The sequence below is a fragment of the Carcharodon carcharias genome, chromosome 2 (assembly GCF_017639515.1).
Source record: "Carcharodon carcharias isolate sCarCar2 chromosome 2, sCarCar2.pri, whole genome shotgun sequence".
NCBI classification, from domain to species: domain Eukaryota; kingdom Metazoa; phylum Chordata; class Chondrichthyes; order Lamniformes; family Lamnidae; genus Carcharodon; species Carcharodon carcharias.
Window position 1 is genome coordinate 122876823 of NC_054468.1, and position 22548 is coordinate 122899370.

At 43.8% G+C, this 22548-nt stretch overlaps 1 protein-coding gene across 4 annotated transcripts in view; it reads left to right on the forward strand.

Moving 5' to 3' along the window:
• Window positions 1-22548, forward strand: part of abch1 (ATP-binding cassette, sub-family H, member 1) — a 77569-nt gene that overhangs the window by 28972 nt on the left and 26049 nt on the right. For all 4 annotated transcript variants that reach the window (XM_041208904.1, XM_041208913.1, XM_041208897.1 and 1 more), the window contains 5 exons: window positions 4576-4650; window positions 4739-4901; window positions 13794-13890; window positions 14383-14548; window positions 21914-22014. In XM_041208904.1, coding sequence (XP_041064838.1) covers window positions 4576-4650; window positions 4739-4901; window positions 13794-13890; window positions 14383-14548; window positions 21914-22014 — 602 coding nt within the window. The remainder of the gene's footprint in view (window positions 1-4575; window positions 4651-4738; window positions 4902-13793; window positions 13891-14382; window positions 14549-21913; window positions 22015-22548) is intronic.

Here is a 22548-nt window from a genome sequence, read left to right on the forward strand (position 1 = left end):
CAGTCTATTGCACCCTGGACACAGGGGAAGCCAGCAATCACCACGAAACCTCTGGCTCCCTGTGTCTGGCTTGCCTGGTCCCAACGGAAGAGGATGAAGGTCAATGCCTGAACAGAGCGTTTGTCACCTGCTTGACACAAATGCGGACAGCTGTTTGGGAGATACCGCAAAGATCACCCACTGAGCCCTGGAAGGAGCCAGAGGCATAGAAATTGAGGGCAGCTGTGACCTTTAGAGCCACTGGCATGGCGTCTCTCCCCACACAGCAGAGATCTCAGGCCCAATCATCTGACAGATATAGTTGACTGTCTTCCTTGAGAGATGGAGCCTCCTTCGGCACTGCACCTCAGACATATTGAGGTAGCTGCTTCGCTACCTGTATACCCTGTCAGCAGGATAGTGGTGTCTTCTGAGGCCCCTTCCACCTTGGACTACCTCTTGGCCCTGCACCCCTTGTACCTGCCTCCCTAAGGTAGCTGCCCTGGAGGCTGAATGTGCACTCCTGGCCTCCTCCTCCTTACAACCTTTCCTTCCTCCTCAGAGGAGGTGCTTCCCTTGGAGAGTTCAGCTCCCATTCCCAGGCTAAGGGAAGGCTTCCTGAAACCCGCAGGCCCAAAAAGGGTTCCTCACTGCAGAGTGCTGACCTGAAGGTTGTGAGTCCAGACCAAGAAGCTGGTATGTGTTTTGAAGTACTGCAAATCACACAGGCAAGTATCAGGAACTTAAAGAAATCAACATTTGACAAAGCACACTCGTGATCCCACTGAGCTCTCTTATACCGCCCGTGGATGAGGTTTATACAAATGTGTCCTGCCCTTTGCACCCGTGCGCCGACCTGAAGATTGCACAGGCACTGAAAAGTTGGCATCGATTAGTGAGTCAAGAGCCTTAAGTGGCCGGTTACTTAATGGCGGGCACGCATCAGGTATCATCGCATGCCCGTCCAACGAAATATCTTAATGGCACGCGGTGACATCAGGACCCTCGCCCGACGCGTTATTTAACGCTCTCACATGCAGGGCCCCCGCACGCCAACAAGAAAATTCTGCCCCACATTCCCGGGACACACTCCATGGGGAGGATTTTTCCCTCGCAGGGCGTGTTCGGTGGGGACGGGCGGGAGTGGTCTGGAGGCCACCTGCAATGGGGGGGGGGGGGGGCCGGTCCGCGATTTGAGGCGGGCCAATTAAGGCCCACCCATTGTGAAATGCGTGCTGCAGCACTGCCTGTGTGTGTGTGTGTGTGTATGTATGTGTGTGCGTGAGGGGAGGAGGGCAAGAACGCCAGCTCGCCCATGTGCGTGTGTGTACGTAGGGACAGCGCGCTGAGGCACCCAGCTACCACAGGAAGGTGAAGAGTTTAAAACATTTAAAGATAAAGATTTCTGAAATGTTATGAAACATGTCCCCCTGCATGTGACTCTGTCACCTGAGCAGGGACACGTTATTAATGAGTTTAAAAACTTTTATTTTCGTTTTATTTGCCGCTAGAAACCTCGTCCCATCCATGGATGAGGCTTCCTAAACAAAAAACCCAAAGACCGCTTGGCCTTTTCACCTGCCGACCCCAGCCCATGCCCACCGACTGAGATATCGGGCGAGTGCGCGATGGCATCATCACGCGGCGTTTTACGCTTGGTCGGGTCGGGCGTGCGGAAAGTCCCCCCCAGTGTTCCTGGGATAGATTCCGAGGGCCAGGATTTTACGTCCTGTGGGACTGGCACCAGACCTGACCCGACATCACGTGGGATGACATCAGGCAAGCATCCCGACGCCATCGTGCACATGCGCAATATTTCGCTTGGCGGGCACGCACAAAAGTCGGGAGAGCGCCCGCTGACAATTAAGAGGGTAATTAAGCCCATTAATTGTCAGTGACTTTTCGTGGCCCGTCCAACTTTACGGTCAGCAGATGGGCCAATCGGCCTTTATGTTTTTGGTGAAACCTCATCCAAGGGAGGGATGAAATCTCCGTTAGGATTTAAAATAAAAATAAATATCGGAGGATTGTCATTTTTATGAGGTCTGCTTTCAGGTGCTTGGTAATGCTGCATGGACACTTTCTGCAGCATTTTTGGACTTTCTTTTAATATTTGGAGGTCAGCAGCTCCCCGAGGCATCCTGCCTGCGTTCAGGAAGCTCTCTCGAAGCGCCCATCTGCACCCGCGGTGACACCGGCGCCTGCCCTCTCCCCACCCCCAAAGGCAGTGCCAAGCCTTTCTCTAATTGTGCTTGGGGGCCAATCGCTGACAGAAGCGTATTTCGGGTCTGCTTCGGGGCCCACCGATCGCCCTTGCCCAACCAGCACAAAATTCAGGTCCATATTCCCGGGACAGACTCCATGTTCCTGGGACAGACTCCATATTCCCGGGACAGACTCCATATTCCTGGGACAGACTCCATGTTCCCGGGACAGACTCCATATTCCCGGGACAGACTCCATATTCCTGGGACAGACTCCATATTCCTGGGACAGACTCCATGTTCCTGGGACAGACTCCATATTCCTGGGACAGACTCCACATTCCCAGGACAGACTCCACGTTCTCGGTACAGATTCCATTTATCTCGGGACAGACTCCCTGTTCCTGGGATAGCCTCCATGTTTTGGACATGAATTCCTCAAAGGAGTTGAGCAGTTTGTTGCAGTTAGATTTTTTCATTCTGTTGATTTCTGTTTATTGATAGTTATGGTGTTGTTTTTGAATATAGACACTGTTGTGGGCCAGTTTCCATTTGAACTTCAGTTTCTTGCTTAAACAATTAATAACAAATATGAGAAAACCATGCAAGCCAATTTAATTCTGATTATTTTTTTTTATGTATTTATTCAGGATATGAGCATTGTTGGCAAGGCCAGCATTTATTGCCCATCCCTAATTCCTCTTGAGAAGGTGGTGGTGAGCTGCCTTCTTGAACCACTGCAGTCCCTGTGGTGTAGGTACACCCACAGGCAAGGTGGTGACATAGTGGTATTGTCACTGGCCTCGGGACCTGGGCCCGAATCCCACCAAGGCAGATGGTGAGATTTGAATTCAATACAAATTTGGAATTAAAAGTTTGATGGTGACCATGAAGCCATTGCCGATTGTTGTAAAAACCCAACTGGTTCAATAATGTCTTTTGGGAAGGAAATTTGCCATCCTTACCTGGTCTGGCCTACATGTGCCTTCAGACCCACAGCAATGTGGTTGACTCTTAAATGCCCTTTGAACAAAGGTAATTAGGGATGGGCAATAAATGCTGGCCTGGCCAGCGATGCCCACATCCCATGAATGAATTAAAAAAAAACAATGCTATTAGGAAGGGTGCTCCAGGATTTTGACCCAGCGACAGTGAAGGAACAGCGATATATTTCCAAGTCAGGATGGTGACTGACTTGGAGGGGAACTTCCAGGTGGTGGAGTTCCCATCTATCTGCTGCCCTTGTCCTTCTAGATGGTAGTGGTCGTGGGTTTGGAAGGTGTGGTCGTGGGTTTGGAAGGTGCTGTCAAAAGAGCCTTGGTGAATGCATCTTGCAGGTGCTACACACTGTGCATCGGTGGTGGAGGGATTGAATGTTTGTGGATGTGGTGCCAATCAAGTGGGCTGCTTCTTGAGTGTTGTTGGAGCTGCACTCATCCAGGCAAGCAGGGAGTATTCCATCTTACTCCTGACTTGTGCCTTGTAGATGGTGGACAGGTTTTGGGGTGTCAGGTGTTGAGTTACTCGTCGCACGATTCCTGGCCTCTGATCTGCTCTTGTAGCCACTGTATTTATATGGCTGGTCCAGTTCAGTTTCTGGTCAATGGTAACCCCCAGGATGTTGATAGTGGGGGATTCAGTGATAGTAATGCCATTGAATGTCAAGGGATGATGATTAGATTCTCTCTTGTTGGAGGTGGTCATTGCCGGCACTTGTGTGGCGTGAATGTTACTTGCCACTTGTCAGCCCAAGCCTGGATATTGTCCAGGTCTTGCTGCATATGAACATGGACTGCTTCAGCATCTGAGGAGTTGCGAATGATGCTGAACATTGCGCAATCATCAGCGAACATCCCCACTTCTGACCTTATGATGGAAGGAAGGTCATTGATGAGGCAGCTGAAGATGGTTGGATCAAGGACACTATCCTGAGGAACTCCTGCAGTGATATCCTGGAGCTGAGATGATTGACATTCAACAGCCACAACCATCTTCCTTGTTCTTTAATTTATCCCACTTTTGCTGGTGGTTTTGAAACATGTGACACTCATGTTCTCTAACCAAACAGCACAGGTTATTCCCAGAATTGTGTGAGTTTTGTTACAAAGCTGTTTACTGAAAGGTGTTTGAGAGTCTGTTTTCCTTTATATTCCCTTCTTCCCTGCATTTGATTTCTCTGGATAAGGGTTTCTCCTCTCTTTGGCATTTCTTCAAACAATGACCCTCTTAGGACTGAGAACCCATGTACAGACAGTGATTAACAAGAAGGGTTCCTTTTGATCTACCTCCCTGTGGGACTGTCTCAGGTACACTCCTGCTTTCTAGCACCAAAATACCTCAAATAAATTCTGCATTTGTATCTTTTATCTAAAGTACTCCTTCTGTCACTCAGGTTGGATTAATGAGGGATGGTCATCTCCTTGCAGAAGCTCCACCTGACGAGTTAATGAGGCTCCATGATGTATCTGTAAGTAATGATGATTTGTAATTTAATTACCATTATGTGAGTTGTACTATAACACACTGATAACTTTTTTTACATTTATATATTTTAGACCTTGGAGAAAGTGTTTCTAAATCTGTGTAATGCTTCTGATCAGTCGTCTGCAAAACCCATCTCTGCTGTTGGTGAAAAGACGAACCTAAACCCTGGAGAGAACAATGAGCAAATTCCAATTCAAATTCATGAAGATGTTTACAATAAACCCAAACTCCGAGGTGAGATATAAAACTTGTTGTTTGCTGCTCACTCTGTCTGCCTCTCACACTTCCCTTTCTTTGTTTTTCCTTTCTCTCTCTCACTCTCATTCTCATCTCACTCTCCCTCTCTCACTCTATCTCACTCTCACTCTCTCTCTCTTTCGCTGTCTCTCTTTTCCTCTTTCACTTTCACTTTATTGCACTCACTCTCATTCACACTCTCACTCACTCTCTTGCACTCTCTCTCACTCTCATTCTCTCTCTCACTCTCACTCTCTCCCTCCCGCTCACTCTCTCTGTATGATGTCCATTCTGTCTGCCTCTGGTGTAGGAATTGCTCTGTAATGTGCCTGTTTTTCCTGTGTCCAAATTCGAAAATGGGCCACATGAAATTAGCAGGTGGGGCCAATACGTTGGCAGATTGACCCCTGACCCCGTGACCCTCATTAGGTCACTGGAATGGGTTCATTAAAAGCCGATTGCCTGTTAGAGTGACCCCTTGGTAAAGTTGGTGACTATAGGTGTGACCCTCATGGTCACTGATGAAAGGTACGTTTCAGTGTTTATTTTAAAACGAGCCCTTTCTGAGGAGCCAGGCGGAGGAGATCTCAATGGCAGCACAGGCCAAGTCAGACAAAATAATGATTACTGAAATCCAATATCCATTGATCATCAGTTTGGTCTCATGTAGCTCACACTTCACCAAGTCTGACTCATTTCTGCCGCTTCGTCCCTCTGTCCCTCCGTGTGCCTGTCTCTTTTTTCTTAGGAGTGTTTCTCACTCTTTTCATCTTCCTCTGCAAATTCACCTGCTGTTTCGCATAATCAATGAGCCCCCATTAAAGAAATGCTCAAAGGCAAAATTCCATACTTCAATTTAAAGGACACAGTGTCATTCAAGCTGAAAACACTTAAAACAATTTCCCAGCCTTGGATGGTTTTTATCCCAGAATATTGAGAGAGATGAGCAGGACGGTTAGTGAGGCATTGACAATTGCCGTGACAGAGCCACCAGAGAAGCTGGTAAATTAAAAGTAATGAGGGGTCAATATTCAATAACAAGTGGCCAAGCCAATAACTACAAACTGTTAGTCATTACATGTTAAATAATAAAGTGATGCTCAGGAGAAAACTTGAGAGTTATCTATACAACAGTAAGTGATTGAGCAGCAGACAGAATGCCTTAGACATTGAAGATCCTGCCTCACTAAGCTTCAAATTGATTTTGGTAAACTGGGGCAGGATTTTAGGCCGGCAGGATTTACGGTCCTGCCGAAGCCAATGGAATTTTGAGCAGTTCGCCGCCCCAGCCCCACCCCCTCCCCCGCCACGACGAGGTCCTAAAATTCCGCTCCAGGTGATGTGCATCGTGATAGGCCAAAGGCATTTGTTAAAGTTCCACACAAATGTCTCTAAATAGACTCAAAGCTGTAAGTTTTTCAGGGCAGAATGTGGGTTTAGATAAAGAATTAACTCTTGGGCAGAAAATAACAGGTATGTATTGGTTTGGAGGATAGTGTCAAAATAGCAGGAGATACTGGGGACACTCAGGTGTCAACAGTGGGAGAATTACTGATACTAATTGACTTAATTAATGAAGACTGCAAACTTTAACGAACTTGCAGATGAATTGAAGGTCTTTGGTCACAACATGTAAAACAAAAAGATACTGTAATATGGAAATGGTGGAGGATGATCCTTTGAATGCGGAGGCTGGTGGGGTGATAAGTGAGGATAAGGGGGACTCTATCATAGTTCTGGGAGGGAGAGGAAGGTGTGAGGGCGGATGCACGGGAGATGGACCAGACATGGTTGAGGGCCCTGTCAACCACCATGGGTAGAAAACCTCGGATAAGGAAGAAGGAAGACATGTCAGAAGAACTGTTTTTGAAAGTGGCATCATCAGAACAGATGCGACGGAGGCGAAGCAACTGAGAGAATGAAGAGGATCATCCTCCGCCATTTCTGCCAACTCCAGCATGATGTCACCACCAAACACATCTTCCCTTCACCCCCCGGTGGCGTTCCACAGGGATCGTTACTTCTGGGACACCCTGGTCCACTCCTTCATCAACCCCTACACCTCAACCCCCTCCCACGGCACCTTCCCATGAAACTGCAGAAGATGCAACACCTGCCCCTTTACTTCCCCTCTCCTCACCATCCAAAGGCCCAAACACTCCTTTCAAGTGAAGCAGCAATTCACTTGCACTTCTCTCAATTTAGTCTACTGCATTCGCTGCTCCCAATGCGGTTTCCTCTACATTGGAGAGACCAAACGCAGACTGAGTGACCGCTTTGCAGAACACCTTCGGTCTGTCCCCAAGCATGATCCAGACATCCCTGTCGCTTGCCATTTCAACACTCCACTCTGCTCTCATGCCCACATGTCCATCCTTGGCCTGCTGCATTGTTCCAGTGAAGCTCAACACAAACTGGAGGAACAGCACCTCATCTTCCAACTAGGCACTTTACAGCCTTCCGGACTGAATATTGAGTTCAACAATTTTAGATCTTGAACTCTCTCCTCCATCCCCACCCCCTTTCCGATCCCCCTTTTTTCCAATAATTTATATAGATTTTTTTTCCCACATATTTCCATTATTTTTAAATGTATTTCCATCCATTGTTTTATCCTTGCCTTTTAGCCTATTTCGATCCCTTCCCCCCACCCCACCCCCACTAGGGCTATCTGTACCTTTATTATCACATTCCTTAGATAATATCACCAGCTTCAACACCTCTTTGTCCTTTTGTCTATGGCATCTTTTGGTTATCTCCACCTATCACTGGCCCTCTATCCAGCTCTACTTGTCCCACCCTCCCCTTAAACCAGCTTATATTTCACCCCTTTTCTATTTTTCCTTAGTTCTGTTGAAGAGTCATACGGACTCGAAACATTAACTGTGTTCCTCTCCGCAGATGCTGTCAGACCTGCTGAGTTTTTCCAGGTATTTTTGTTTTTGTTAAGGTATCTCAAAAGTTTGAGCAACAGGCGAAGCTAGCTGTTTCACACTGCTACTATGCGTATCAATACGAGTGGTGTTCACCACTAACAGGATGTTGCCGACAAGCCAAAAGGACGTTCGGCCTATCACACAAATGAGTAATGTGGTGTATGAATTTCAGTGCCAATGTGATGCTAGGTACGTAGGCCATATGTCCCAAAGATTGATGGATCATATCAAACAGCATGTCCCAGCCACTGTTCACAGTGTGCAGGTTACAGACTGTACCCAACCAGCCTGTGCTTGCAAAACTCAGAACACAGTGTCCAACATTATGTATAAATCCACAATTGGACAACATTTGCTAAATGAACTTCAATGTGCTAAGAATTACGCTGACGACCAATTTAAGATTGTCACTCGGGCTCGCAGTGTGGCACATGCCTGTGTACTGAAAGCTACGTATATTAATACACAGGGCCCTGTTCTTTGCAGACAGAAAGAACATCTACACACATTGCGCCTGTTTCAGCTAAACAAAATAAGTGACAGCCATTCGCTGACTCATTCCTTAGGGCAACACCTTGACCAATCAGGGTCAAGCTGCCTGGTTTAAATTTCATGGCAGTTTTTGGCAGTTAACTGTCAGTCACCATCACTGGTGCATTCTCCATGGCAATGCCTCAACCAATCAGAGTCCAGTTGCCAACCAATCAGCCCCGGCTTCAAATACATTATAAATTGTTGTTTTTCCTTTATATTGGTATTCTTGCAAAGTGTCCTGATGAGTACAAGATGAAAAGCTTTGACATGTCTCTTTTTCAGCAATACTCAAGTTCTGTACCACCAAACAACTATTTATGAATTAAATCACATTCTGTTTCTCCCTGTGTCTATGCAGGTCCCCTGTTGCTAAGCAACAGACCAGTTTTTTCTACTTTGTTTTAACTTCCCTAAACCACTATCCCCTCCCTTGATAACACAGTTCTCCACTTCAAGGGTCATAAAAAACCTCATTAAAAGGCAGGTATATAAATAGCTCCAGAGATGCTTTCTGCACTCTAAAATGAAACTGGACCCAGATTTCACCTTTTTAACCCACAAATAAAAAATATGCATTAAACTGAAACTTAAGCTTAAAACCATAGCTTATTCCTATCACCCACAAATATGAATGCAAGTTACTTAAACTATGTTTAGTTTTTAACAGCGTGTACATGGAATCACAAGTTGGCATTCACATGTTCAAGGGATCACACATGTTCAGGGGATCACACATTGACATTCACAAGTGCAGGGGATCGCATATTGACATTCACATGTACAGGGGATCACACATTGATATTCACATGTACAGGGGATCATGCATTGACATTCATATGTGCAGTGGATCACGCATTGACATTCACATGTACAGGGGATCACATATTGATATTCACATGTACAGGGGATCACACATTGACATTCACATGTACAGTGGATCACACATTGATATTCACATGTACAGTGGATCACACATTGACATTCACATGTACAGGGGATCACACATTGACATTCACATGTTCAGGGGATCACACATTGACATTCACATGTACAGTGGATCACACATTGACATTCACATATACAGGGGATCACACATTGACATTCACATGTTCAGGGGATCACACATTGACATTCACATGTACAGTGGATCACACATTGACATTCACATGTACAGGGGATCACACATTGACATTCACATGTTCGGGGGATCATACATTGACATTCACATGTGCAGTGGATCACACACTGACATTCACATGTGCAGTGGATCACACATTGACATTCACATGTGCAGTGGATCACATATTGACATTCACATGTGCAGTGGATCACACATTGACATTCACATGTGCAGTGGATCACACATTGACATTCACATGTACAGGGGATCACACATTGACATTCACATGTGCAGTGGATCACACACTGACATTCACATGTACAGTGGATCACACATTGACATTCACATGTGCAGTGGATCACACACTGACATTCACATGTGCAGTGGATCACACATTGACATTCACATGCTAATGTAACAGCACCATAATCCAGGCTAAACCAGGATGTGCTGGGTAGACCTGGAGACCAGGGAAAGCCATTTGTTACTGGGAGTTACATGACCAAACCACTTCTTTACCTCCTTCTCTTTGCTTTCCCTCACCATTTGCTTGAGGTTGACTCCCTACTCAATGACAAATCTGACGTGAAAAGCTTGCACCGAGGAATCCTGCTTTTTATTTTCACGTGTGTTAGAACATTGAAGCTCTTTGCAGGGTTTGCTAATCCAAACTCGAGTAACACAGGGCTGCATTAAACACTAAGATAGGAATAAAATACCGTAGATGCTGGAAATCTGAAACAAAAACAGAAAATGCCAGAAAAACCCAGAGGGCCTGACAGCATCTGTGGAGAGAGAAACAGAGTTAACATTGCGAGTCCGTATCACTTTTCTTCAGAGCTCAGCCAGGTGTGTGAGGGGTAGTCTCGTGTGAGCTTCGAAGAAGAATCATTCGGACTCGAAACATTAATTCTGTTTCTCTCTCCACAGATGCTGCCAGACCGACTGAGCTTTTCCAGCATTTTCAGTTTTTGCGACATTAAACAGTGTGAGGCCAAAGCTAATTTGTAAATGTCAGCTGAGATTTAGTCCCAAGGACAAAATCTTTAAATAATTATTTTTTGACAGGAATAGGGAATAAACTTCTTCCTTTTATTCCAGCCCTTTACTGTTTCGAATCGCAATTTTCTGGTTGAGGTAAAGATTACAAAAAGTAAACTTCTGAATGAGAGAAGACACATCTGAAGAGTTTAAACAATCTGATATTCATGCCCCAGCACCAATAAAAGGAAAATTATTTTTCCTGTACATTCTTAAAAATGTTGATCTATTTGGTAAATAGTTTCTTCTCGTCAAGAAACCTGAGCTCAATCCTAACCCCCTGGTCTCCATCCAGGTCCTTTCAAGTCACAGTCACCTGGGTATCAACTGGAACTTGGAATCAAAGTTTATTTTTCACTTCCTATTTCAAAGTTGATGAAACTAATGCATAGAAAGATATTGCGCTGGAGTGGGCCATTTGGCCCATTGAGTCTGTGCCAGACGCTGAGATCAGTTCAGTCAATACAGATTAGGAGTGAAGCCGAAATCTTTCAGTCAGTGTGTTTGGATACATATTGTTGCTGTCAGTCTCAATATTGCATATTGTTGTTGTCCGTCTCAATATTACATATTGTTGCTGTCAGTCTCAATATTATATATTGTTGCTGTCAGCCTCAATATTACGTATTGTTGCGGTCAGCCTCAATATTAAGTATTGTTGCTGTCAGCCTCAATATTACGTATTGTTGCTGTCAGCCTCAATATTACATATTGTTGCTGTCAGTCTCAATATTATATATTGTTGCTGTCAGTCTCAATTTTTATATTGTTGCTGTCAGTCTCAATATTATATATTGTTGCTGTCAGTCTCAATATTACATATTGTTGCTGTCAGTCTCAATACTATATATTGTTGCTGTCAGCTTCAATATTACGTATTGTTGATGTCAGATTCAATATTATGTATTGTTGATGTCAGACTTAATATTACGTATTGTTGCTGTCAGTCTTAATATTACGTATTGTTGCTGTCAGTCATAATATTACGTATTGCCATTGTCAGCCTCAATATTACATATTGTTGCTGTCAATCTCAATATTATTATTGTTGTCAGTCTCAATATTATGTATTCATGTTGTCAATCTCAATATTATGTATTGTTGCTGTCAGTCTCAATATTACATACTGTTGCTGTCAGTCTCAATATTATTATTGCTGTCTGTCTCAATATTACGTATTCTTGTTGTCAGTCTCAATATTACGTATCGTTGTTGTCAGTCTCAATATTAAGTATCGTTGCTGTCAGTCTCAATATTACGTATTGTTGCTGTCAGTCTCAATATTACATATTGTTGCTGTCAGTCTCAATATTACATATTGTTGCTGTCAGTCTCAATATTATATATTGTTGCTGTCAGTCTCAATATTACGTATTGTTGCTGTCAGTCTCAATATTATATATTGTCGCTGTCAGCTTCAATATTACGTATTGTTGATGTCAGACTCAATATTATATATTGTTGCTGTCAGTCTCAATATTACATATTGTTGCTGTCAGCCTCAATATTACGTACTGTTGCTGTCAGTCTCAATATTACATATTGTTGCTGTCAGTCTCAATATTACGTATTGTTGCTGTCAGTCTCAATATTACGTATTGTTGCTGTCAGCCTCAATACTACGTATTGTTGCTGTCAGCCTCAATATTACATATTGTTGCTGTCAATCTCAATATTATTATTGTTGTCAGTCTCAATATTATCTATTCTTGTTGTCAATCTCAATATTATATATGGTTGCTGTCAGTCTCAATATTACATATTGTTGCTGTCAGTCTCAATATTACGTATTGTTGCTGTCAATCTCAATACTATTATTGTTGTCAGTCTCAATATTATCTATTTTTGTTGTCAATCTCAATATTATATATTGTTGCTGTCAGTCTCAATATTATGTATTCTTCTTGTCAGTTTCAATATTACGTTCTGTTGTTGTCAGTCTCAATAGTAAATATTGTTGCTCAGTCTCAATTTTTTATATTGTTGCTGTCAGTCTCAATATTATGTATTGTTGCTGTCAGTCTCAATATTATTATTGCTGTCAATCTCAATATTACATTCTGTTGTTGTCAGTCTCAATATTATGTTCTGTTGTTGTCAGTCTCAATATTATATATTGTTGCTGTCAGCTTCAATACTACATATTGTTGCTGTCAGCCTCAATATTATATATTATTGCTGTCAGTCTCAATATTATATATTGTTGCTGTCAATCTCAATATTTTTATTGTTGTCAGTCTCAATATTATGTATTCTTGTTGTCAATCTCAATATTATGTATTGTTGCTGTCAGTCTCAATATCACGTATTGTTGTCTGTCTCAATATTACGTATTGTTGTCAGTCTCAATATTACATAATGTTGTTGTCAGTCTCAATATTACGTATTGTTGCTGTCAGTCTCAATATTACATATTGTTGCTGTCAGTCTCAGTATTACATATTGTTGCTGTCAGTGTCAATATTACGTATTGTTGCTGTCAGTCTCAATATTATGTATTTTTGCTGTCAGTGTCAATATTACGTATTGTTGCTGTCAGTCTCAATATTATGTATTTTTGCTGTCAGTCTCAATATTAAGTATTGTTGCTGTCAGTCTCAATATTACGTATTGTTGCTGTCAGTCTCAATATTACGTATTGTTGCTGTCAGTGTCAATATTACATATTGTTGCTGTCAGTCTCAATATTACATATTGTTGCTGTCAGTCTCAATATTACATATTGTTGCTGTCAGTCTCAATATTATGTATTTTTGCTGTCAGTCTCAATATTAAGTATTGTTGCTGTCAGTCTCAATATTACATATTGTTGCTGTCAGTCTCAATATTACGTATTGTTGCTGTCAGCCTCAATATTACATATTGTTGCTGTCAGTCTCAATATTACGTATTGTTGCTGTCAGTCTCAATATTACGTATTGTTGCTGTCAGTCTCAATATTATGTATTTTTGCTGTCAGCCTCAATATTACGTATTGTTGCTGTCAGCCTCAATATTACGTATTGTTGCTGTCAGTCTCAATATTATGTATTGCTACTGTCAGTCCTGCTGCAAAAGGCCCTTTTTGAAATTAAAATCTGGAATTTCTTTTTTCTGCATAGTAATGTAATCCACTTTTGTAATTGTCCCTGACTCTGGAGCAGAAAGATCATTATTATTGTAGTATTAGTCACAAATGTAATATCTCAGTTCTAAATTGTTCACAATAGTTTTGTTTGAAGTTTAATGTCTAATTCCTTTTTATCTGTTCTTTGCTAGTGGACAGGAATTTGTTGTTGAAAAGCATGGTCCCTCGATGGAGGAATATCATGGCTTTAGTGATTAAAACATTCATTAGAATCAGGAGGATGCCTGGGTAAGTTCTGCATTTATTTTCCAAGATAATTTGTCTATGTGGCAATTAATGCTGTAATTAATCAATTATGTAATTAACCTGCAATGTAATTAATCAGTGATGTAATTAATCAATATTGTAAGATCCATTTCAAGGTTGTCTTACATAAGCCTACATTTGAAATTCCAACAGGAAGAGATTATTTCAGATGTGAATACTATATAAAAGGTTCATTTAATGAGTTTCATGTAATGAGTTGAAGGGAGGAATAAATCAACATGATTATATTTAAAGTATAATTTTGTGCAGACACAGAATCACTGTGTTACAACTTCACCACTGGACTTGTTAACATCCACTGTATGATGTTAAAACAACCTTCAAATAGTGTTCAATACACCAACCACTCACCGTAACCAAATGCCCTGTATTCAGAAATGTAAAATATTTGGGAGGCTACAGATCATTTCAGTGGTTTTGTTTTTGCTGAGCATCATGTTCTCTGTTCCACAGGTTTCTTGTTTTCCAGTTCTTACTGCCAGTGATTCAGATCTCACTCGTATGCCTTTGCATTGGAGGCATTCCAGAGAATTTGCCTGTTGCCGTGGTGAACAATGACACAGGACAACCAGCCATGAGCCAGATCTTTTTGTCACATTTTGACAACACAATTACCCAGGTTATTTCCATGTTACATCGAGTCTACACAATAGAAACAGGCCATTCAGCCCAACTGGTCTCTGCTGGTGTTTATGTTCCACTCAAGCTTCTTCCCATACCTCTTCACCTCACCCTTTCATCATCTCCTTTTATTGCCCTTCCCCTCCTGTGTTTAAACAGCTTAAAAAGCATCTAAACTATTCACCTCAACCACTTGCTGTAGTAATGAGTTCTACATTCTCACCGCTCTCTGGGTAAACAAGTTTTGTGTGTGTGTCTGTGTGCTTGCGTGTCTGTGTACATGCATGTCTGTGTGTGCATATGTTTGTCTGCATGTGTGTATGTGTGTCTGTGTGTGTAGTGCATGTGTGTGTGTGTGTGCGGGCGTGTGCATGTGTGTGTGCACGTGTGCGTGTGTGTGTGTAGTGCGTGTGTGTGTGTGTGCACATTCCTTTTGTTAAGAGAACTACAAGGGCTAATCTCAAATTTGAGGACATTATTAAACCTTTAACGATCTTGCTGAATCATTAATAAAAATAGCCGTTGTGAGCTTTTTGCTGCTGTTAATAAGACTGGTGACTGAAAGATTGAGCCAACTTCATTTTACAAAGAAACCAAGTCGGGGGTGGGGGGGTGGGGTTGTTGTTGTTGAAAGTTCTTAACATTAGGCCAGTGAATGGTGTGAATGTCACTAGATTGGCCCCTGGGATGAGGGGATGACCCTATGATGAGAGGCTGAGTAAATTGGGTCTATATTCTCGGGAGTTTAGAAGAATGAAAGGTGACCTGGATTCTGAAGGGGATTGACAGGGTGGACACTGAGAGGTTATTATCCCTGGCTGCAAAATCTAGAACCAGGGGACACAGGCTCAGGATAAGGGGTCGGTCATTTTGAACTGAGCTGAGGAGAAATTACCTCACTCAAAGGCTTGTGAATCTTTGGAATTCTCTCCCCCAGAGGATTGTGGATGCTCCATTGTTGAACAAATTTAAGGCTCGGATAGACAGATTTTTGGTGCCTTGGGGATCGAGGAATATGGGGAATGGGTGGGAAAATGGAGTTGAAGCCCAAGATCAGCCATGATGGTATTAAATGGTAGAGCAGGCTTGACGGGCAGAATGGTCTCCTCCTGCCCCTGTTTCTTGTGTTGTTATAAGGGGAGCATCTGAAACATTATGGGCAGAATTTTTAGCTTAATGTGGAGGGCACATGCGCAACCCGCTTGATCATGAAATAACGCATGATGATGTCAGGCAAGCATCCAGATGTCATCCTGCACTCAAGCGATATTGTGCCTCCTAGCAATTAAGGGGGCAACTAAGCCCATTAAAGTTCCAATTGTCCCGAATTTTTCATGGTCCTTCGGACCTTGCAATTGGCGTATGGGCGAATCTGCCAGGTGGACTTGGCATTTTTTGATGAACTCTCATCTGAGGGGGGAATGAGGTTCCAATTATTAAATTTTTAGAAAAATGTATGGACAGAATTTTCATCACGGGCAGAAATTTTTACTCAGCAGGTGGGTGCATGGCCCGCCCACTCGAGTGTGGAATGATGTGCATTGGCGTCGGTCGAGCGTGCAGATGTCAACGCACGACAGTTCGGTGAGCGGGCATGCGCCGGAGTTGGCAGCACGCCTGCCAACAATTGAAACACCTGGTTAAGGCCATTATATAATAAGTTAAATTAAATTTTTCGCTGCCCGTCCCAACCTAACGGTTGGCGGGCAGGCGAAAAGGTGAAGCGGCCTTTGCGTTTTATTTTGGAAACCTCATCCCCGGGTGGGATGAGGTTTCCAACAGTAAATAAAAATAAAATAAAAGTCTTAAAGTTTCATTAATAACATGTCCCTGTTCATGTGACAGAGCCACGTGTGGGGACATGTTTTATTACATTTTTATTTTCTTTCTTAAAAACCCTTCATCTCTCCGAGGCAGCTCTGTGCCTCAGGGAGATTATGAAGCGCTCACTCGCGCCCATGCAGGGAGTTTATGCCCAGCCCACTTGCCCTCCTCCCCCTGCCCGCACACGTAGTGCTGCCGCTCACGTTTCACACTGGATGGGCCTTAATTAGCCCACCCGCGCAAAATCGCAGTCCGGTCCCTGATCGTGGGCAACAGGCAGCTTCCCGACCAACCCTGCTGAGCCTGCCCGCCTAGGGCAAAATTCCGCCCCATGTATACGTTCAGGTGACTGATTCTGATACGTCGACATTTTTTTCCAGACTTTAAAATCTTTATTTATTGCTTTTAAGTTATTCAGCTTCCCCCAAAACAGCTCCCTGCCTTTAGGGAGCTTTCATTCCACACTGCCCCCACCCCCGCGCTTAGGTCAGCACCCGCCCTCCTCCCACCGCCCCCCACCCCCCCCCCCCCCCCCCCCCCCCACCCACTCTGGCAGCGCTGCACATTTCAGCGCACCTTTCACTCAGGCTGGCCGTTAGTCAGCCAGCCAACATGAAATCACGGTCAGGGACCGATCACTGGCATTGGTCCATTCCCTGGCCGCTACCAGGCCCGCTGGTCACACCTGCTCGTCGACCTAAAAATCCTGCCCCATGTGTTCAAAAAGAGAACGGGAGTCTGAGCACATGGAAAACAGTGGCAGAATCGGACAGAGTCAGCATGGATTTACGAAAGGGAAATCATGCTTGACAAATCTACTGGAATTTTTCGAGGATGTAACTAGTAGAGTTGATGAGGGGGAGCCAGTGGATGTGGTTTATTTGGACTTTCAGAAGGCTTTCGACAAAGTCCCACATAAGAGATTAGCATGTAAAATTAAAGCGCATGGGATTGGGGGTTGTGTATTGAGATGGGTAGAAAACTGGTTGGCAGACAGGAAACAAATTGTAGGAATAAACAGGTCTTTTTCCAAATGGCAGGCAGTGACTAGTGGGATACCACAGGGATCGGTGCTGGGACCCCAGCTATTCACAATAAATATTAATGATTTAGATGAGGGAACTAAATGTAATATTTCCAAATTTGCAGATGACACAAGGGTGGGAGGGTGAGCTGTGAGGAAGATGCAGAGATGCTTCAGTGTGATTTGGACAAGCTGAGTTAATGGGCAAATACATGGCAGATGCAGTATAATGTGCATAAATGTGAGGTTATCCACTTTGGTAATAAAAGCAGGAAGGCAGATTATTATCTGAGAGGGGAATGTGCAACGAGACCTGGGTGTCCTCGTACACCAGTCGCTGAAGGTAAGCATGCAGGTGCAGCAGACAGTAAAGATGGCAAATGGTATGATGGCCTTCATAGTGAGAGGATTCGAGTACAGGAGCAGGTAGGTTTTGCTGCAATTATACAGGGCCTTGGTGAGACCACACCTGGAATATTGTGTGCGGTTTTGGTCTCATTATCTAAGGAAGGATGTTCTTGCTATAGAGGGAGTGCAGCGAAGGTTTACCAGACTGATTCCTGGGATGGCGGGACTAACGTTTGAGGAGAGATTGAGTCGGTTAGGATTATATTCACTGGAGTTCAGAAGAATGAGGGGAGATCTCATAGAAACCTTTAAAATTCTAACAGGACTAAATAGGGTAAGTGCAGGAAGGATGTTCCCGATGGTGGGGGAGTCCAGAACCAGGGGTCACAGTCTGAGGATATGGGGTAGACCATTTAGGACTGAGATGAGGAGAAATTTCTTCACCCAGAGAGTGGTGAGCCTGTGGAATTTGCTACCACAGAAAGCAGTTGAGGCCAAAACATTGTATGTTTTCAAGAAGAAGTTAGATATAGTTCTTGGGGTGAAAGGAATCAAAGGATATGGGGAAAAAGCGGGGAGCAGGCTATTGAGTTGGATGATCAGCCATGATCATATTGAATGGTGGAGCAGGCTCAAAGGGCCGAATGGCCTACTCCTGCTCCTATTTTCTATGTATGTTTCTAAGTCCAATAATTAGGCAAACCATAAAACGATTTGGATCCTGTTTGGGTAACAGGATGATTAGAACATAAAAACATAAAGAATAGGAACAAGAGGAGGCCATTCTGCCCCTCAAGCCTGTTCCACAATTCAATACAATCATGACTGATGTTCTACCTCAACTCCATATTCCTACCTACTCCCTATACTCCTTAATTCCCATCGTGCTCAAAGATCTATTGACCTGTATCTTGAATATACTCAATGATTGACTCATCACAGCTCCCTGGGGTAGAGAATTCCAAACATTCACTAACTTCTAAGTGAAGAAATTTCTCATCTCTGTCCTAAATGATCAGCCACTTATCCTGAGGCTGTGCACAGCGGCGGGAGTCTAACTGAGGTACTGAGCCCCTAATCCGCAATTTTCCCACACCGTGTGAGATTTTCCCTGGGGTGCACGGGCCCCTCTCCGCATCCCCCCCCCCACCCCCCCACCCTCACCCCCATTGTGTCAGGAGCCTGAAAATGGGGCAGAGGTGAATTCACAGTGAGAGGTTCCAAGCTGTGAGGCATTTGAGGGTTTAAATTTATTTTCTCTCAGTAAGGCACAAAGAGAGTCCATCGCAGGCAGCATGAGCCCTGGCAGCCACTTCACGGAGACTGAGGTCTCCTTTAACGCTGCCCCTGCTACAATGGCAACCACCTCCCTCTCACCAAAGGCCCCTCCAAAGACGACACTGCCTCTCCCATTGATGGTCTGGTATCACCCGCACTGCCAAGGCTGCCGGCGGAGGCAGGCTGCGCTGATTGGACCTCCCGAGGCAGGAACATGACCCGTCATTCCCTGATTGGACGGGGCTCCTGGAGGCAGCCAGGCAGATTGTGCTTAATGTTCCACCATGACCGCTTCCCCTGGTTTCACTGACCAGAATTCGCCTCCCACATCAGGATCAGCAGGCTAGTGACAAAATTCAGTCCTATAACCCCTAGGGCAGGATTATTTCGCTGAGCGGGCGGGCACATGCCAGGTCCGCTCGAGCGTAAAATAACGTTGGGCGAGCGCCCAGACGTCATCACTCACTCGCGCGATATTTCGGTTGGCAGACATGCGCTAGAGTCGGCAGCGCGCCTGCCGACAATGAACAGACCTATTAAGGCTATTAAAGTCCCAATTACATGTTATTTTTCGCTGCCCATCCAACTTTACGGTCAGTGGGCACGCGCTGGAGTCGGCGCTTAGCGGGTGGGTGAAAAGGTCAAATGGCCTTTGCTCTTTTTAGGAAACCTCATCCACGGGCGGGATGAGGCTTCTAACAGCAAATAAAAATAAAATAAAAATGTAAACATTTCATTGATAGCATGTCCCTGCTCATCTGACAGAGTCACATGAGGGGATGTGTTTTTTTAACAAATTCAAATTGTTTATTTTTAATTCTTAAAATCTTCATCTCTCTGAGGCAGCTCTGTGCCTCAGGGAACTTATCCAGCGCGCACATGCATGAACATGCGCTCTCGCCCTCCAGCGTGAATTCGCGGTCCAGCCCCAATCGCAGGCGGCAGGCAGCTTCCCACCTGCCTGCCTGGTGAGAGCAAGATTCTGTCCCCAGTTACAGCCTCTCCAGTCCAGGGGAAACAGAATCTCAGCACCTAACCCGTCAGACCCTCTAAGAATTGTATACATGTCATTGAGATAAAATGAAATGTGTTCCCACCGATAAGGTGCAATTAGAATTCTAGGATTATACATAATGGGGTTTATTTTCTGCCAATCTCTCCTGGTTGTTCACTTTCGTTAAATCTAGTAATACAATGGCAAATATCACATGGTGAATATTGCACGGTGAATATTGCATGGTAAATATTGCATGGTGGGTGTTGCATTGTGAATATTGCACAGTGAATACTATTCAGTGAATATTGCATGGTAAATATTGCATGGTGAATATTGCACAGTGAAAACTGCACGGTGAATACTGCATAGCACATACTGCATAGTGAATATTGCACGATGAATACCGGATGGTGAATATTGCACAGTGAATACTGCATGGTGAATCCTGTGCGCTGAATAATGCGTGGTGAACTTTGCAATGTGAATAATGCATTGTGAATATTGCATGGTGAATAATGCATTGTGAATATTGCGTGGTGAATACAAGGCATTGGTAAGACCGCATCTGGAGTACTGTGCACAGTTTTGGTCCCCTTACTTGAGGAAGGATGTAGTTGCATTGGAGGCAGTTCAGAGGAGGTTCACTAGATTGATTCCAGAGATGTGGGGCTTGTCTTATGAGGAGAGATTGAGCAATTTAGGCCTTTACTCTCTAGAGTTTAGAAGGATGAGTAGAGATCTAATTGAGGTATATAAGATGCTAAAAGGGATAGACAAAGTAGATGTGGAGCAGATGTTTCCCCTTGTGGGGCATTCTAGAATGAGAGGCCATAGTTTTAGGCTAAGGGGTGGTAGATTTTAATCAGAGATGAGGAGGAATTACTTTTCTCAAAGGGTCATGAATTTGTGGAATTCACTACCTCAGAGTGCAGTGGATGCCGGGACGCTGGAAAGAGCTAAGGAGGAGATAGACAGATTTTTAACTAATAATGGGTTGAAAGGTTATAGGGAGAGGGTGGGAAATTGGAGTTGAGGCCAAAATGAGATCAGCCATGATCATACTGAATGGTGGGGCAGGCTCGAGGGGCTGAATTGCCTACTCCTGCTCCTAGTTCTTATGTTCTTATGTAATTTTGCAGGTGAATACTGCATGGTGAATACCGCATTGTGAATTTTTGCATGGTGAATACTGCATGGTGAATACTGCATGGTGAATTTTTGCATGGTGAACACTGCATGGTGAATACTGCATGGTGAATATTTGCATGGTGAATTTTTGCAGGGTGAATACTGCATGGTGAATACTGCATGGTGAATTTTTGCAGGGTGAATACTGCATGGTGAATACTGCATGGTGAATTTTTGCAGGGTGAATACTGCATGGTGAATTTTTACATGGTGAATACTGCATGGTGAATACTGCATGATGAATACTGCACGGTGAATTTTTGCATGGTGAATACTGCATGGTGAATACTGCATGGTGAATTTTTGCATGGTGAATACTGCATGGTGAATAATGCATGGTGAATTTTTGCATGGTGAATAATGCATGGTGAATACTGCATGGAGAATATCGCACGGTGAATATTGTGTGGTGAATTCTGCATGGTTCCCCTCCTACTGGAAGATTTGGGCATGTTGGGAATCCAACGTCCAATTCTCTGATCTCCATTCCCATTGATTGTTGCTCCATGTGGGGAATATTACAGGGTTTTGGAAATATTTTTACTTTGCTGTTCATCTGAAGAAAGCAACTTAATTCCTTGGAGAAAAGATTTTACATGTTCAGCAATTTGGCTATATTTCAAAATGGCTATTGCTACTCTTATTGCTACTTTTATTGATCCCCATAAAGCTAATGCATTTCTGTTTGCTGTTGTATCTTACAGATTCACTTAAACCAGTTTGATGCCATTAAGGGAGTATTAGATGGTAAATATTGGGGTGTAATAGGCTTTGCAGCAAACTTCTCACAAGATTTCCTTTCAAGGTAAACTGAAATTTATGAAGGTTGGTTTATTTTGAGCAACTTAACTGTAAGGCCAGTTTTAATTCATTCATGGGGTGATAGCATCGCTGGCAAGGCCAGTACTTATTGCCCATCCTTAATTGCCCCTTGAGAGGTTAGTGGTGAGCCGTCTTCTTGAATACAGCTGAGTACTTCCCTAGGCCATTTCAGGGGGCAGTTAAGAGTCAACCACGTTGCTGTGGGTCTGGAGACACATGCTTGCCAGGCCGGGTAAGGATGACAGATTTCCTTCCCTAAAGGACATTTGTGAACCAGATGGGTTTTTACGACAATCCAGTAATTCCATGGTCACCATCACTGAGGCTAGATTTTTATTTTGTTACAAATATGAAGTTTGTAAGATCGTAAGGCTTTGGGGCTGTCTCTTTAATTTATGTAAAACGGAGGAATGAAGGGGGGTCATGTGACCTGCTCTGAATTCTGCCTGACAACAGGCTTGGGTGGCCTGGTTGTTAAAGGTTGAAGGGAGGTGCCCAGGTTGTCTTACTGGGAAAC